Consider the following 19,505-nt stretch of genomic DNA (forward strand, 5'->3'; position numbering starts at 1 on the left):
GCGAGGTGCGCTCTTCAAAGCACGGTCCAGAACCGTGTCACATTGAACCCAGAGCGGCTCAGCACGGCCGGTGGAGCGGTTTAGAGCCGCCCACACAGCGGCAGGCGCCACTTCCCTTTCGATTTGGAGGTCAGGAAGCGGCAGCTCTGCAGTGCTCAGCGGCGCTAACTCCAGTCAGACACGCCCTGCACACACACACACACACACGCACACACGCACACACGCACACACGCACACACGCACACACACACACACACACACACACACACACACACACACACACACATCCACACTCCCACCCACCACCAGTGGCGGTTTTAGGCACGGGCGAACCAGGCAGCCGCCCGGGGCGGCATATTTGTGGGGGGCGCCAAGTCACATGGGGGGCGCAGTAAAAAAGAAATCGCGCTGCGTAGCGGTTATCAATGAAGTACTACATAACATTGTGTTGGGAATAGTTATTTTGGCGCCCCCTCTGGCTGCAGGCGCACACCTGCTCGTTGAGAAGGTGCCGTGCGCAGGCGGAATGAAACCCCCACTGAAGCCCATAGGTTCCCCCCCCCCGCTTGAAGATAGTCTTGCCCGGGGCGCAACTGGACGTAGAACCGCCACTGCCCACCACCCCCCAATCCCCCCCCCCCCCCCCCCCCCCCACACACACACACACACATACATACATACACTCACACACAGTGTGAATATTCAAAATGTTGGGTAGACGGTGGAAGCCTCGAGAGCAACCCCTACTGATTACCCCAGTAGACCCCCGGGTCAAAAGTCACAACATTGAATCTATGGGCACAAATAATAACCACAGAAATCTTCAAACATAAAATAATCAAAGTGTTGGCTATATTTCAAATCTAATTGCATGTATGCAGTGTATTTCAAATGCTTTTTTTACAGATCCAAACAATAGACAACACTCTCATCATAGTCTGGAATGTGAAACAGAACATCACGTCCCTGCCCATAGGCGCTCTGAAAATGTAACTATGGCACGCCAGAGCCAAGAGGGCTTGAAAGGCAACACAGGGCTTGAAAGGCAACACAAGGCGTTCAAAGAATCCTTGTGCTGCTCTGCTCGTCCTGGCTGTGTGTTCTGTGCTTTATGCACCAAGAAAGCGTAGTGCTATACAGCCTGCAGCTTTTTCATTTCTGTCAACATTTGTCCGTGGCAATTTTATAGTTAAGAACACGCCAATGGCTATCAGAGCAAGATTTATTTCAAAGCGACAGCCGTATTGAACACGACAGCCCTATTATCCAGTAAGACTACGACATAAAAGATCTGTCCGCATGTCCTCGCACACACACACACACACAAACATAGGCGTGTTTCTACATCTGTTTCTTTGCAACAACTGTTCCGGGATCACAGACGTTGTCCGATATATCTGACAGCTATTGTGTGTCCGTAATAAGAGATTCAGATTTTCATAATTTCGTCGCCTTTGTGTGGGACCAAACCTTGAGCCTTTCTGTAAGAAAAACATACACATCCTCCCAGGCCGAGTTGTTCTCTCCACTACTGGAACACCAAAGGATTATCTACCACCCCCAGACGGCTTTGAAGGTCTTTGCAGAGCTGGTACCCCAGCCGCAACCAATCCATATGTTGTTGTTGTCGCCCCCCCCCCCCCTCTCTCTCTCTCTCTCTCTCTTTCTCTCTCGTTTTGTTCACTTGTTTTGTTGACATGGTATTCAGCTCTCTACTCTGCTCTTCAACCCCCAGAACCATGGAGACAGAGCTTGAGAAGAAGCTTATTTTCATTGTGGTTGAATCTATTGATTTAAATAGACTGTAATATTTCATTAATGATAGCAAGGGCACTCACAAGGCAGCAGAGCCAAGTTAAAGGGCAGCCGAGCCAACGATGCATTTTATGATCTGAGATAAGAAAAAGCAATACATTCATTTAGCCATTAATTGTTAGTATTACGATGGCTGAAATCTGGACGAATATATACCTGGTTGGACAGCCTTGCTATTTCTAATCTGAAATTTATCATGACGTCACCTCACACTTTCCACTTAGTCTCACAATGCTACTTTATTTCAACACTGAGAAAATGCAGGGAAAAAGAAAAGCTGATGTAATCATAATTAGAACAGTAATTATCCTAATAAATCCACCACCACTAAATACATAACAATCGACTTTAGCAAACATTACGAACTCGTAATGAGCTCATCATTCCAGAGGCTTTGTCTAAAAATGTCAATTTACCAGAGCTCTAATTATAGCCCATGTACAGCCATTAGCAGTCGCAGCATAACTGTTCGCATCCGCCCAAAGGTCGGGGAAATCAATAAGCAGTAGAGATGGATTTTGTCAACACAAACGGACGCTCAGTATTCCATTGGTAGGCCTGTTCCGATGTGCATGTACCCTTGGGGGGGAGGAGGGGGGGGGTTATGGCTGGCCAGTGTCCAACGTGACAGGAAGAAAGTGTCATTACAAGGTGGGACAATGTTTTTATGTTTGTAAGGTCACAAACAGGATTGACCCCAACGCCTTTTATCTCCAACAACAGATGTATGCTACCTCCTACTGTATGTTAACACCAGTGTACTAACATGAGGTTCGATACGTCGATACGACACGTACCCTCTCTTTCCACATGGAACAGAGCGTTCTCTTGTGTAAACAGCTCAAAGGTCAGCCCAACATCTGAGATCCAACATGAATCACAGATTCAACCAATTTGTATTTCCATTGGTCTGTCTGCCTGTACATCCATCCTTTATACCTGCTTCTTTCGTCTATCCGTTAGCCTGCCCATTGAGGCGTTGTAGACACATACGCATGCTCACACAGCAGGGCCATCCACTCCGCACCGCACTACTCTACAAGAATCCTCTCAATGATCCAAAATAAATGAATGTTTTTTTTGTTGAATCATTTCTATCACACACCATGTGTTTGCGGCCGGGTCTCATGGGCTGTGTCACACAACTTCCTCACACACTTCAAACTCCCTCCGCCCATCGTCAATCGATCACAACGAAGCCATCCGGGTCGACCTCCCTCCCGTCAACTCACCAGCCACGCTAACGTCGCCCCCCCCCCCCCCCCCCCCCCCCGACGCTATACTAGCCGTGGCCCCTCTCTCCGCCAGCAACCCCCCAACACCGCCGACCCCTACCTCTCGGAAGCTCTCCGGGCCGCACTCCTGCCCGCGGAAGTCGCACTCCAGCAGCATGTCCTCGATGCGGAAGCGCGTGCGGTTGAAGAACTCGTCGAGGCTGAAGCGCGAGCCGGGGGGCCGGTCGGGCGCCAGCGGGATCCCCGGTGCCATGTTGTCCTCGAAGCCCAGCAGGGGCCCCATGAAGATGAGGTCGCTGTAGCTGAGCTGGGAGCGGCGGAAGGTGTTGAAGTTGCAGAAGGTGACGGCGGGGAAGGTCATGTTGGCGGCCGTGCGCTCGTCCAGCATGGTGACGTGGTCGTAGGACAGGTAGAAGAGCACGCGGTCCACCACCTGCATCAGGAAGGCCGCCAGCGCCAGCAGGAACACCAGCGCCCACAGGCCCTGCCGCACGCCAAACTTCTTGTCCTCCACGAAGACGTGGTTGGCGCCGTGCAGCGAGCAGCCGTCGAAGAAGGCCGCCAGGTTGTCCACGTGGCCCGCCTCCTCTTCCGAGCCGCCCGCCTCAGAGCCCTCGCCGCCGTAGTCGTCGGGCTGCTCGCCGCCGTCCGGGTAGTCCTGGGAGTCGCCGCCGCCGCCGCCGCCGCCGCCCCCGGACACGCCGCCGCAGCCCTTGCGGACGCGCTGGTAGCGGTCGTCAAACATGTCCTTGCTGCCGGGCTCCTCGTCGGCCGAGAAGGAGATGGAGCACATGATCCGGACCGGCATGGCGGCTGGTTGGGGAGGCTCTCACCGAGTGGGGGGGGATGGAGCAAAAGGTTCAAACCGCAGAGCGTTCACCGCTGTCCAGGCCGGTTAGGGGGGCAAGAGCAGGGCTGGTCGAGTTTTGTTGCTCTTTGCGAGAATCTAATAATCGAAGACCTATGCCACAATCAAAGAGCAGAGTTCAAATCCCGGCGACTGATCGTTGGAACGTCTTCCGTCAATCAAAAAACACCCCTGACTTTTTGAGAGACAAGTATCTACCACGACGCCCATCGCCAGGGTCTGTAGAGGTAAGCGAGTCAAACATCGATGTACGGGAAACAAATGAAGGAATGGTTCAACACTAGGTAAAAGCGAAACAGGAACTCTAGTATGGCCGCCGGGATAGAGACTGAGAGAGAAGCGCAGGACTCAGATGAATCTGACCCGGTGAGCGTCCTTGGAACTCTGGGGCAGAGAAACCCGAGAACAGTTGGGGAGGAGAAGAAGAACTAGGCAATGAAGGGAAAACGGGAGAAGAGGAGAAGGAGGATAAGGGGAAGGAGGAGATAAGAGTCAAGAGGGAGGGAGGGAAAGGAGGTGAGGCCATAAGGAGCCAAGAACATATGATACTCCCTGTGGGCCAGGCTACAGGTCACCATGTCGGGGCAGAGTTTCACCGTTTACAGGAAGCACAGCTTTGACGCAGGGAGGGTGAGAGAGAGAGAGAGAGAGAGAGAGAGAGAGAGAGAGAGAGAGAGAGAGAGAGAGAGAGAGAGAGAGAGAGAGAGAGAGAGAGAGAGAGAGAGAGAGAGAATAAGAGAGGGGGGATAGAGAGATACAGAGAGAGGGCGGGATAAACAGAGAGAGGGAGAGAGAGAGGGGAGACAGAGAGTAGAGGGAGGGAGGGATGGGAGAGAGAGCGAGAGCGAGAGAGGGAGAGAGAGAACGAGATAATAAGAGAGGGGGATAGAGAGATACAGAGAGAGGGAGGGATAAACAGAGAGAGGGAGAGAGAGAGAAGTAGAGGGAGGGAGGGATGGGAGAGAGAGCGAGAGAAAGAGAGATAGTTTTTGAGAGGGAGAGGAGGATAGAGGGATGGGAGCGAAAGAGAGGGAGAGAGAGCGAAGGGGAGCTAGAGAGTGGGGTCATAGAGAGAGACAGTGAGCGGGAGAAAGCGAGAGAGGGAGTGAGAGGGAGGAGAGAGGGAGCAAGAGGGAGGGGGGGAGAGAGAGAGAGAGAGTGTCAGGGATCAGCAGCCACTGAGCTATAGAGAAAAACCCAGTAAACAGGCTATTTATTTCTGCTGATTTCACTGTTCACCCCGCCGCCCCCGCCCAAATACCTCAGTGTGGGTAATACAATACAAGAAAGCAGAGTGACACTGTTTCAAACAAGCTCTCAAGCCATTGCAAAAGTTTTTGTCACAATGAAAGATAGCAGCCTGAATGGATTAATTCATGCTCCGTTTGGTTGAACTGCAAGTGATCAATGTTAAGCTTGTGGGGACAAATGTTTGTTTTTCAAAGAGCTTTTTTTTCAAAGAGCTGATCACGATTTAAGACACGAAAAACCCAAGTGTAAATTGGCTGTCATCTTCAGAAAGGATTTGTGGTATGTGAAAAAAAAGTAGAACAGGGACTGGGCAAAGAAAGAAACAATTTAAACAAACATTATCCGCAAGGTAACTGAGCGCAAAAGCCCGGACATGCTCAACGAAATATAAAGGACAACATATAAATCCTCAACGTTTTCTTTAGACATTTGAGTTTCCAAACTCCCCTATTGCCAATGAGCCTTCAAATTGTACAACCACAGCTTCGAGCGCTTAAACGGGGAGCAGTTTAAGCGGAAAAACAAACAGAAGCAGTGGAGTGGAAAACCAGCATAAGCGGATTGAATACAGAGATAAACAGAGACTCCCTGCAGGGCGGGGGAATGGGGGGAATGGCTGCGTTATGAAAAGGAGCCTTCAAGAATACGATACGTCCGTATTGATCTGAATTAAACTGTGAAGAGATCATTGTCTTGCAATGGGCATGAAACCCCACACCCATTTAGGTCATGATAACACTCCTTACAAGACCCCCTCACAAATAAAAAAAAACCTCCTAATCCAACGATACCCCCGGCCCCTTAAGTAACAGCAACAAACCCGGGCGTTTAGCCTTAAGTGAAAACACATTAGCGCTACAGCCTAAAGTGATTCATATATGTGTCAAACCTTTTCAAACTGTATTAACTTACACGGTTACCGGCACTTTACCGCCCCTCCGGATGTGGAGTATATGTTTGATCAATCTTACGTTTCATGACGTAACACCGCAGGGGGCACGAGAGGAACACAGCAGGCTCGGGTTCGGGAATCTGACCAAGCATCAATACATGAGCAAGCATCAATACATGAGCAAGCATCAAAACTTGACCAAGCATTGATACATGAGCAAGCATCGACACATGACCAAGCATCAATGTCTGACCAAGCATCAATATATGACCAAACATCAATTTATGACCAAGCATTAATATATGACCAAACATCAATTTATGACCAAGCATTAATGAGCAGGAATCAATATATAAACAAGCATCAATATATGACCAGAATTGAATATATGACCAGCGTGGGACAAGAACAGGCCGGGGTGCTTGCCGACTGCAGCCGAAGCCGTCACAGAGTGTATCAACAGCATCCGGCCGGCGGGGCAATGACAGTAAACTGCGCAGTTGGCATGGATCTGCATGTGTCAATGTCGGCGCCTGGAGGTCTCTGTTCTTGAATATTTATTAGTGACTGAGGATGTCTCCTGGAAACCGTCTCGACCCGGTGTCACCCCAGCTCCCTTGGCTTAGGCATCTTTAGGGCCTTGGAGCCATGAATATGCACATAAATCAGTGAGATTGTGAAACGGATGCGATGGAAGATTCATATTGTGCAGCAAGATGCAGGAAGGATGTGTGCCTGTACAACATTAAAGAAGAGAGGGAGAACAGACTCCCCCAAACTCGTGTGGTGGTTATACAACCGTTTTTTATGCGGCTGTTCTTTCATGCAACTCAAACCAAGTCATTTTGGTTTGTATAGTCCTTAATCACATTAAGAGTCTCAAATGGCTCCACAGGCCACATTTAGTGTCACTAGCTCTAACTCTAGGCCTCCATGGAGCAAGAAAAACCTCCCTTAATATCGAGGAAGAAACCTTGCAAAGGAATGCAGAGCCCAACTTCAACTTGTACTTTTCTTTGTATGTAATGCCATTAGTAAGCATTTACTTCCTTAATCGAAAAAGATTACTGGATCATCATGACAGTTTAAAGCCATTCACTGTAGTTCCACAGCCTAACGAAACCATGTTGGCTTGTCTGGGGGAGACCACTAGGTGGCAATGTCAGTACGTACAACCTTGTAAGAATCTAGTAGGACTGGAAAATATAAATAGAAGGCTTTGATGAATCCTTCAATAGTTGTGAAGTTGTAGAGCAACTACGAAACTGACAGATGCATGTTGTATTTATCACTCCTGTATGTCAATGCTTTCCTCATGTGTTTATATAGTGACTGTTAATAACACTCAATGGTGCTGCATTTACGATCAATTACGAAATACTTCTAACAAAACAATAAAACAAAGATTAATTTGTAGATTAATTTGTAGATCAATGAGCAATAATAACAATGCACCTGAATCGTCTCATCTCAATCGTTTCATTTGATCCTTGTAACATCTTTGTAGTTCAAAATAAAAGATTCTTAGAGATTGGTAAACCGTTTTTTGGACGATATTTGTTCGGGATTCAAATTGACTTGCTTTGACCAAAGCACCCTTGATAAACGACTAATAGGCTGTGTCCACTCTCAACCTCTTTGTTACATACTAGCATTGTCCCTGTCCTCTCTGCTGCGGGTCATGGACTGCAGTCTCAGTCACGGTCTCCGTCACGGATCCAGGTTCCTCACGTGCCTTGGACTGGGACTGGAGAAGGCATAACGCGGTCTGGTTCAAAACCCCACCTGTTTACTCTAGGTCAAAAGGTGGCAGTGTTGCCGCACGAGTCGTCGCCCAGCGTCACTGAAGACCAAAACACCCGTCTTTTATCAACAAGAAACAAGGGAAGGTGAAGAAAGGGTGAGAGAGTTATAGAGAGAAAAAGACAGAGAAACAGAGAGAGTGAGAGATTGAGAAAAGGAGATAAAGAAAGAGGACAGAAAAAAATAAATATGGGAGGTTATGAGAGCTCTTTCGAGTCTTTCGCAAGGCCTGCCGATCGCTGGGTCTAACCTGCCGTTGCCATGGCGACATCATCCTGGCCATCCGCGAGGGGAGATGCACGAAGCCCATTACTGAGAACAAGCACATAGACACACACACACACACACACACACACACACACACACACACACACACACACACACACACACACACACACACACACACACACACACACACACACACACACACACACACACACACACACACACACGCACGCACACGCACATTGCCCAAAAAAACGACACCCGCAAAAACGGACACAAACATAGCAAAATGTACCCTTCCCATAATGCCTGCAGGTCATTTTGGCATGTCTTGTAAATCTGATTTCAGCGAAGATTCAAACTGAGCTTGACAATAGCTTCAAGGGAAAAAAGGAAAGATTGAGAAAAAAGAGAAAGACGCAGAGGGAGATAAAGAAGATATGGTGCTACTTGGCTAATAGCCCTGCCAATCAATACACCCTGGAGGCTGTATCATCCCATCTCTGGGGACATCAGATCCCAGAGCCGCAAACAGGTCGAAAAAACAACCAGGCACGTAAAATGGTGCTGAAAATAACGGGGGGAAAAACACGTCCACCATTGAACAACTTCCTTTCAACACAGGGCATGTATATGTGGTGGTATATAATGTGCATGAATTAAGTTCTTCGGGTAAGGCGTTTTGGGCGAACATTTCTCATGGGCGATACCGTTGAGGAGGGGGGGTGGGTGAGGCAGGATGGTGTGTGAGGTGTGTGTGTGTGGGGGGGGGGCAGGGGTAGAATTTCACTGACCTTTCCCCACGCAGATCACAGCAGACGGACGATTTCCCCCACTAATGCCACTGAGGCGCCATGCGAGCGATCAGTCTGACATGCAACACTGCGTCGCAAGCCTCTGACGATAAAGGCCACTACCCAGTCCGCTCACGTCCCCACATCAACGCATATGCCCTCTCCACGCGCGGACGAAAGGGCTCAAACTGAAACGTTATTAGGCTTTGCGTTGACGGGTAATATCCCCTGACCCTCAGGCAACACCAGATCACAACGCCCGCCCCCCAGATGCAAAAAAATAGGAAAGTTTGCAAAGTGATGGACATAAACTGTTGTTGTGTTGTGTTGCGGTGTGGCGAAAGATCCGCACTGAGATCATGTTGGTTTGTGTGTGTCTGTCTGTCTGTGTGCGTGTGAAATAACCTATTCGAAATAGACATTTGGTTTTTAAGTAAAGGTCTTCCCCCGTAACCGGTAAATAAAAGATTGTATTCAAAAACACTTCCATCACTGGAGTACAAAAACAATGGTATGAAATAACAAATCAGACAGTGAATGAGTGAAAGACTAAATCAACATCGAAAACAACAACAGTATGGTTACGGGATAGGTCAACATTTAATTGACATCTCCATGTACAGAAATAAACCAGATGCTTTCTAGCGTTAAACAGCACTCGAACACAACATCAAGTTTAATTTAAACCATCCTTGCTCAACTCCTGAGGCGTTTTCGGTTGAAGAGTATCGCCAGAGCCACATCCTCTGACCGGATGCTGAGATAGTCTCAAAGACTAAAGACATCGCGGTCCAAGGGCCACACAGTGCAACAGTGTTTAGAGCTGCTGTCTTCGCACAACACCAAAGGCTCTTGAGGGGAGGGGGCCAGTGTGCCTCACAGCAGCTGGTTTATGTCACAGCGTTCTCTACTAGCAAAGTTCATGCTGTCGTGACACAGTGGAACTGCCTATAAACCCCCTGCATGAAAAAAGGGGGAGGATTTGTACAGCAAGGATGATAGTCGCTGGCTGAATCCAAACACACAAACACACAAACACACACACACACACACACACAAACAGGTGTGTGTGTGTGTGTGTGTGTTCATGTACACTAATAGGGCACATGCACAAGCATAGACTCACACAAACAAAAACATGCATACCTTCATAGATACTCATATATGCACCCACACACGCACACACACACACGCACACGCACACACACACACACACACACACACACACACACACACACACGGCGGTGGATGTGGTGCCAGTGGTTGGCGATGACCCAGACACTGACTGGCACTGCCATCATGATTTAACGGTGATGACTCAGCGAAACGGAAGGTAAATCCTGGAGGCTAACGAGTGGTGTTGGCGCGTAGGGCGGGGGGGGCATGTGTGATGATAGGCGGTTTACGGAACGCATAAAAAAACATATAAGACGGTAAGAATTAAGGATTGTTGATAAAAGTCAATGAATATCAATAATTATAAATTTAAGAGCCTACTTTTAGGATTAGCCTGAATCAGTCATTCAGGTTTTAATTAAAACTGCCTCTGTGTGTATATCTTTTGATATACTTCATCATCGTGTCCAAATTAAAGCGACGTTTCTCATTGTGGAGTTCACATGTGCATTTATAGATTGATTCACTCTATAAAAGCTCTTGTCGTAGGCACCTGGAATATGTCTGTTTGAACACATATGTGTGAGTCTGTCTGTGTGTGTATGTGTGCATGGGAGAGAGCATATGTGCGTGGGCGTTGTTCTTAGCTATTAAGGTGTTGACAGTTACATTGTCACTTGTCTGGCTGAGTTGCCCTCAAAGTGTTGTACAGAGAAGATGAGAGAGAGAGAGAGAGAGAGAGAGAGAGAGAGAGAGAGAGAGAGAGAGAGAGAGAGAGAGAGAGAGAGAGAGAGAGAGAGAGAGAGAGAGAGCGAGCGAGTGAGCGAGAGAGACAAAGAGAGAGAAGAAACAGAGAGAGAGAGACACACAAACCAGTGGAGATTCAATCCCTTTAGAGATACAAGAGGTGACAACAACACATACTCACTATACCATCTCCTTTCTCCCTTCTCTCTCTTTTTCTCACAAAGCGAGAGAGGGTGAAAGCGAGGTAGCTAGAGAGAGAGGAGATAGGGTACTGAGAACAATAGAGAGAGAGAGGAGATGAGGGCGGTGAGAGGGAAATGGAGGGAGCGGGCGAGAGAGATGTTTGGTAGTCATTAAGGTCAGCGCAATTAGCGGACCGCTGAGGTGATACTCCTGGGAGGCGCAGTGCTAGCAGATGTAATCCATTTCGACATCAGACACGGTGGCTCCGCGAATCAATGAGTCATCATAAGTGATCAATGTGATCGATGGGGAACCCATCAGCCTGCTCAGATCAGTGATGGGAATACCAGTGACCCCGCCCCCCCCACCCCTAACCCTCCTCCCCCCGTTACCCAACGACTCGATGGATGTGTTAAACATGGACATAGTGGGGGTCACGGGTTCACGGTGGTGGCTCCTTTTTGATTGACACTGAGGGATAGCAACGGATTCGCATCACTCCATTCACTCTCCCTTTGTCTCGTACCCCCCACCGCTCACATCAAGACTACCTCTCTCTCTCTCTCTCTCTCCCACTCACAATCCCTCTCTGGCTCCTGTCCCTCTAACTGATGTTCCCTCTTTCTCTACCTTGCTCCCTCCCGCTCACATTCCCTCTCTGGCTCCTGTCTCTCTCCCACTCACATTCCCTGTCTCACTATACCTCGCTCCCTCCTGCTCACATTACTTCTCGCTTTCTCTCCTCACTGCCGTACCCATTCCCTCTCTACTTCCCTCTCTCCTGCTCGTATTCCATCTCCTTCTCTCTCTCTCTCCCACTCACATTCCTTCTCCCTCTCCCGCTCCCATTCACTCTCTCTCTCTCACTCCTTTCTCCTGCTCACATTCCCTCTCATTCTTCTTGTGTGCCCCCAACTGGTTAAGTTTGTGTGTTCATAATCTTTCATCTCTCTCTCTCTCTTTGTTGCTTTTCTCCCGTCTTTGAGTTGTTCCTTTGCGTTTCGATATATGACCAACATTGTGTCCTCTCTCCCTCTCTGCCTCTCTGAATCAATACATACACAGGGTAATCAATACATCGGGGAGTCTCCCTCCCAGTCAGATGAGACCCCGGGAGCCGAAGGGGTGGGCGTTTTTAACAGAGCGTTTGAGGGGGCTGCAGTTATCAAGATAAATGGTTTATATGTACAACTCTGTAACATTCTTTTGCAGGCAATTCATCAGAGATCACATTACTGCACAGGTGGGAAATGCTTCCACAAAAAAAAAAAAAGGACTGATGGGGTGATCTACTGATCTCGCCCCCAGTAGATAGCACCGTCGCACTACGTTCCTATGAGCCACAGAAAACGCTCAAGAGATTATTCTCCTCTGCTGGTATTATTATGTATTGGCTGAATATTTCTGATGTAACTCATTAATTACACATAACCCTATATATATATATATACATAACCCAGGGAGTTGTTTTCTCTCCTCCTCCTACATAACCTGAGTTCTAAGATGCATTATTGCGTCTTGGTCTCTATTCATTTTTCAGTTTGAACTTGATTTAAAATAATGAGTTATTCCCTGTGTGGAACAGAAATACAATCACTCACTGGAGGAAAACAGCTTTTACACTCAAGCAATTAGCTGTAAATAGTGTACTGCGAAACAAGCAGAGTTGTAATGGTTTTGAAGCGACTACAGGGGGACAGTGATTATTTAAACACTGGATTGAAGTGGAGGACACACAGTAGCATGGCTAACCTCCAACAGGCCTAGCATACTGACAGGACTCTTAGCGGACGTAGTCCTTCTGTCTGGGACGATTTGCTACAAGGATCTGAGAACCTTGCTATCACAATCCTGCCAACTTGTACAGTGTATTGATTTCTGAATCTGCTTCATACAGTATTTACAATTTGCATGATTTTCTTTGATACTAGCTGGATATGGCTTGCTTTCAAATAAAATTCAAACATAATGAAACATTTAAGAGACAAAATCATTCACCCATCCACTTCCATGGAAGTACTACAGCCAGACACAGTTACCAGCATAGAGACAGTGTAGACAGAGGGAGGGGGTGGGGGGGGGGGGGGGGGTTGACAGCATATTGTTGAAAGCTTGCTGCACCCCTGAGGGCTCTTGACAAAACGCATTGTGCCAGGACACCGACTCCATCACACACATTAGGGCTGCATAGAATAGTTCATCAGAGGCCATGCACACACACACACACACACACACACACACACACACACACACACACACACACACACACACACACACACACACACACACACACACACACACACACACACACACACACACACAGTGTGTGTGTGTGTGTTTATGCGTCCGTCTATGTGTGTGCGTTTGTTTGCGTGTGTGGGGGAGCATCACTACAGTACGTGTAGTGTGTGTGTGGCTTTGCGCACATATGTGTGTGGTGTGTGTGTGTATGCTCTGCAGCATGTGTTTGTGAGCGTAGGATGTGTTTGTTTGTCTCGTGTGTGTGTGTGTGTGTGTGTGAGTGTGTTGTGCACACACACTCAACTATTTTTGTGAATGTGCTTGTGTGTGTGTGTGTGTGTGTGTGTGTGTGTGTGTGTGTGTGTGTGTGTGTGTGTGTGTGTGTGTGTGTGTGTGTGTGTGTGTGTGTGTGTGTGTGTGTGTGTCTGCCTAGAGGTGTCTAGGTGTTACAGCGCCCTCCTACACGCCATGTCCCTCCACGTCCTGAGGCAGGTTGGAGGACGGGGAGGGGGACACAGATGGTGGTTTAAACTCAACGCACGCCTCTCAGCCAATCACAGACAAGCGCGCTGAGAGAAAGGCACCTGGTGCTTCTCTGAGCGTGTCTGCTGAAGGAAGACTAGACGTGGGAAGACACTACAGCAGCAGGAAGAAACAAGACAAACGAGAGAGGGAGAGAGACAGAGAGATAGGGAGAGTGGAAGAGAGAGAGAGTCAGAGAGAGAGAGAGAGAGATAGAAGATATAGAGAGATGGGGAGAGAGATAGAGCGGGAGAACCAGATGCCTTAAGTCTCTCCGATCTATTCGTCAAATCAGATAATATGACAAGCGCTCAAAGGGAGGGCTCATAACCAGATTATTTGTTGAGCCTCCATGTATTAGCGGGACTAAGAGAGCAGCCAGCGCTCTGATCACCTTTCAGATGGAGATTAGATCCCGGTGATTTACTAACCCAATTATGTCTATTAGGACGGGGGCTGGGGGAAAGAGGGGGGAGGGGGGAGGCGAGGAGGGCATGTTGATAACGGTGGGTTTTGGGTAAGACCGCAACCGACAACAGCGGGTGTCTGCAGCAATTTCCTACTTCCCTGAGAAAGGCAACAAGACGTGATGTTTGCCTGAAGGCTTTGAGACTTCAGCTAATACATAGGGATGCTACTGCAGCGATGCATATCAAGGACTATCTGTCTATTATGTACACAAACCTGCAGCCTAGTATACGCAGATATTGAGCCATCAATGGTTCTAAAAAAAACATCCACTTGCATGTGCACCCATACAAGCAAACACAGACGGACAAAATGTTTATAGAATTTATTTTAATCTTCACAATCTATAGAAACGGTGGGTAATCCACTCAGCGTCTCATGTCGCCAGGTTAGTATAGATACAGAGTACATGTTATTCAATCTGCAGCGACTGCACGTCCACAACAGTTCTACTCAGAGTTTCAGTTTAATCATTTTGAATATATGTTCATCTATTTTACCTCAATGGTCCGTTTAATGGTCTATGTTATTTCAATATTTCTAATGTGGTTTATCAAACAACCTCACTGTCGGGAAACATGAATTGATGTGTGATGTATTGAACTGAACAAATCAAAGCACCTAACTCAATCTGGTAATCCATGAGAAACACAACATTGTGAAACTATAGAGGAATACAGCTTTCTTGAATGTCACAACATGGGCAACCAGCATAGGGATGGCATTACATCGCTGGTGGGACATTACATCACCGATTATCTGTACTGACGAACAGTTCAAATCAAGACACACACGCACATGTACACATACACCCAAGGACACACACACAGACGTGCACACAACCTGCTTTGATCGAAAAGCTTCCACTGAGTGGAAGCCTTTGTCCATTGTGCGTACACCAGTGCTCTGGGGACCACAGAATCCCACACCCAACCAGTGCCTCTTCATTTGCATGCAATACAAACAAGCATCCTAAATAGTTTTTTCTTTCGTCCACGAAGAAAAAAACCAGACGGATGTGAACTCTGTGGATGTGTGTTTCCTGATGATCGATGCAGCTTTTCCGTTGTATGGATATCCTTCTCCTAGGTCTCTAACCAGTGGTACATACTAAAGTAAGATTAGAAGGCTGCCGACAGGCTGAGATTAAGATCTGGACAGGAACGCGCTCGGGATATTTTCAACACAAACTGCGTTTCAGCGATACAAATGAGATTCTCGCTGACGATGAGGAAAATGGTGTTGGTGGAAGGAGGAGGGGGTGCAAATAAATCAATACAGCGACTCTGGCTTCCCATGGCCATGCTCTGGGTTTTGGGGCAACGGAAACGGGGTCACCGGTTTAGAGTGCACTCCCCGTATCTGGCAGAGTGAAATGAATAAACATGAGAGTGAAACGTGCGTCTCGGGTCACATCAGAGGTGACTAGATGAGAATGACGGGGCGAGTTAATTTAGCCTGGCGAGAGAGAGAGAGAGAGCGAGAGAGAGCGAGAGAGAGCGAGAGAGAGAGAGAGAGAGAGAGAGAGAGAGAGAGAGCGCTAACAGAGAGAAGAGGAGGGGGAAGGTCATCTCCGCTTCATAAGCATCATCATCATCATCATCATCATCATCGCTGCTGTCTATACTCTTCGGCCAGCTCTTTCATCTTTCTTCAACACGGTCTCCGACGCACCATGCGTGACCTGGTTCCCAAAGCTCCCTCAATGAAAATTCTGGATTTAATTTTGATCTTGTAAGTAAAAAGTTCCTTCGTTCAACCAAAAAAAAAAGAAAGTCAGTCACTGCTAAATAATCATGGAAACACACAGACCTGACTAAACTAAACTCCACAAACTCAAACTTTTTTATTCAGGCTCATGAAGGAGAAAAAGAAAAACAAGGCGGCACATTTGGTGCTATCGGGACTAAGTCGGAGCATAATATGTAATCACATTTCTGTGTTGGAAGCAACAGTTCTCGTCAAACGAGCCCACACGAGTTCCACAGAAAAGCGAGGTCGTCATTAAACTGTGTCCTAAGGAGGCTCCGCAGCAGCTTCAAGTAGCTTGGTATTAAAATCTCTGGCAGCCAAATTACTAGGCTGATAATATTTGCGTCCGTGGCGGAGAAATCCACAGTGAAAACACAGCTTAGGGAGGGGAAGGAACCCCCCCCCCCCCCCCCCCTCGCTTCTTTATCTGACAGATAAGAACCACGCTGTGCGTATCTTCATTATTTCTCTCTGCCAGTTCCCCTTCCTTGCTGCCTCCAGTCCACGCTTCTAATGTGATTTTCTACCCCCTGAACAAGAAAACTTTTTTCTGGGCCGGAAAAAATAGAAACACAAATATTTGCCCTGATGTTATTCGCACACCTCCTTCACCTGCGTATCGAGATCTCCTTGATTCAGGGCTTACATGGTCTTGCTTTTCAGTTCCCAAAGGCTGTAAAACATAATCTGTGTTCGTTATTTTTAGATGCATGACTATGTAGATCCACAGAAATACCAGGGATGTGAAAATAACCGATACGTTGGTTTGTAGTCAGATGCAGACATGCTCAAACTAATAATGAGATGGAAGCAATTATGAGAAGTATAAGTAGAGGAGATCAAAACAAGTCCACATGGCCAAAACAGCAAAAGCCATGTCCTACAGGGGATTCATTTGGCTAAACTTGCTCTGGCTGATAAAACACAGTATTAATTGTGGCCTAGAATAATGCTGTAATGTATGCCAATGTTACAATGCTGTTATAATGCATGGAACAATGTGCCTCATGTTTCACAAAGAATGAAACATTTCAACATTGTTTTATAAACCCATGCACACTCTTCTATTTGACAATTATGTGCCATTTGCACGTTTGTCTTCAAAATACATCAGTGCCAATCTGCTACTGAAAGTTGATTATTTCCGTTTCATATTGCTGCATCGGCCAATTATTAAATGGACAATTAGATCCCTCATGTGCATACATAACGAGTCACTGGCTGGGGATTCACTTTCAAAATGTTCCAATGACGATGGTTGGTCGAATGATCTAAATGAGTCCAGGTGGGGTCAGAACTCCCACTACTATGACCTGCTTGTGTTCATAAATGTGTCCCATAGAAAATGTGACAAGAAGCAACCAATTTATGTTAATATAATTGTTCAAATAGACCACATCTTTATCAAACTGTGAACCACACCTCACATATTAAAAAGTTTAAAAGTGATTATACATATTTTAGGTAGGAATGTCAAGCCAACATTTAATTGGTTGGAATGGTCATTGTCAGCTCCGAAGGTACATACTGAGTGCACTTACTAGTGAACGTACAGAACAAGTATGTTTATTTTAAATAAATCAGCTGCACCAGAGCAATTATTTTAACAAATGTGTGCAATTATATTTTGAGGTTGCAAAGATCAAATTCCAGGAGCATATGCTACGAAAAAGGTTTCAATTCCGAGCCCTGCACACACACACACACACACACACACACACACACACACACACACACACACACACACACACACACACACACACACACACACACACACACACACACACACACACACCTCTGCTCATTAGTTGATAACACTAAACTTTGTGGTCACATCCACTGTGCAGCTAAATAACAAGGGAAACAATTTTAACAGGATGTTGTGCGTACAAAATTAGATAATTTATTAGGATAGAGATAGATAGATGCATAGATAGATAGATTGATAGACAGACAGAAAAATAGATGGTGGGCACTTATATAGGGCAGCACACACACATACACTCACACCGTGTTGCAAAAAAAGTTATTCTTACTTCGTCAACAAATAAGGACCAGTAGCAGCAGATGACTTGTTTCTACTGTTAACATGTTAAAAATGGAAGGCAAGCACAGACTTAAGGCTTTGATCTTTCATCTGTGATAAGCAATATTAATGTGTATGTGCCAGGTAAGCACATAGTTTTCACATTCATAAGGTACATGAGCAAGTTTTGTTTCTGCTAGCAGAATATAACGCAATATAGCAAAATACCGATAGCTGGTCCCCCCTCTCCCCTGAATCTCCCAGGGGTTAATAGTTCTGCTTCTCCTTCATAATTTAACATTTAACATTTGTTCATATCGGGCATGGCGGGATGCAAACAAATGTGAAATTAGATTTCCTTTGTTGAAGCAATACCACCAGCATTGCTTGGCTATATTTAACAGCCGAAGGATTCAATTAATGATTTCTTTCGAAAAGTTAAACAACGTTAACGACTTTGCAGTATTCACAGGTTATAACAGCGGTCTCAACGAGGAGGAGAGAGACAAAGGAATGCAAAGAAAGAAACTAACTCTGGGCTATGCCAGTAGCAGTGGCATGTGAGGTTGTGTGATTAAACAGCAAACCACATAATTGTTATTCCTTCGAGGGGCCTCTGCCTCCACCAACAGAGAGATGGTGAGAGGGAAGGAAGAGAGAGAGAGAGAGAGAGAGAGAGAGAGAGAGAGAGAGGGAAGGAAGAGAGAGAGAGAGAGAGAGAGAGAGAGAGAGAGAGAGAGAGAGAGAGAGAGAGAGAGAGAGAGAGAGAGAGAGAGAGAGAGAGTTTGGGGAAAGGGGAAACAAATTACTCAACGTCAATAATGACAATAAACATATAAATCACGGGGAATTGAGGCTGATGTGGGTAAATTAATCAAGACAGTGTGATGGGACGAGGATTCTGGGAGGAAGGGGGAAGGTGGTTTTGGGGAGATATAGAAGGAGGACATGAGAATGGAATTGTGAATACATGGAATAAGGACACACACACACACACACACACACACACGCACGCACGCACGCACGCACGCACGCACGCACGCACGCACGCACGCACGCACGCACGCACGCACGCACGCACGCACGCACGCACGCACGCACGCACGCACGCACGCACGCACGCACGCACGCGCGCGCGCGCACGCACGCACGCACGCACGCACGCACGCACGCACGCACGCACGCACGCACGCACGCACGCACGCACGCACGCACACACACGCCGTCTCCCGGAGTCATTCCATTATAGATTGATCCGTCTACAAAAGTGCCTGTTCCTCCTTTACAAGTAGCTATTGCAGATTGTGAAAACATAGATGACATTGAAATAGATCAAGGAGAAGCATCTTTCATCCTTCACATATATACACATAGGATATAGTAGCCTAATAGTGTAACCATATTAATGGTTAGAGCTTGAACATTTGTTAATCCTAACAATGCTTACTATATGAACTGCAGCAGCTATCTAAGAGGTGTTAAGTCATCAGTTCGTGGAAGCTGCTACGGAAGAAATTAACCCCTACCTTTTATGGCAAACTATGATTATTATCAGGCCTATACTGTA

At 46.9% G+C, this 19,505-nt stretch overlaps 1 protein-coding gene across 3 annotated transcripts in view; it reads right to left on the reverse strand.

Moving 5' to 3' along the window:
* The window catches only part of asic1b (acid-sensing (proton-gated) ion channel 1b), a 148,190-nt gene that overhangs the window by 44,183 nt on the left and 84,502 nt on the right, over positions 1 to 19,505 (reverse strand). Inside the window, exons 1-2 of one of the 3 annotated variants that reach the window (XM_056606016.1) lie at positions 3,772 to 3,858; positions 3,151 to 3,708 (exon numbers count right to left, since the gene is read on the reverse strand). The exons of 1 other annotated variant lie outside the window; for it this stretch is intronic. In XM_056606016.1, coding sequence (XP_056461991.1) covers positions 3,151 to 3,708; positions 3,772 to 3,858 — 645 coding nt within the window. Of the gene's footprint in view, positions 1 to 3,150; positions 3,859 to 19,505 lie in introns of those variants that run through there. One more of the 3 variants, XM_056606015.1, reaches the window with a different exon arrangement.

Source organism: Gadus chalcogrammus, chromosome 13 (assembly GCF_026213295.1).
Source record: "Gadus chalcogrammus isolate NIFS_2021 chromosome 13, NIFS_Gcha_1.0, whole genome shotgun sequence".
Classification (NCBI taxonomy): Eukaryota; Metazoa; Chordata; class Actinopteri; order Gadiformes; family Gadidae; genus Gadus; species Gadus chalcogrammus.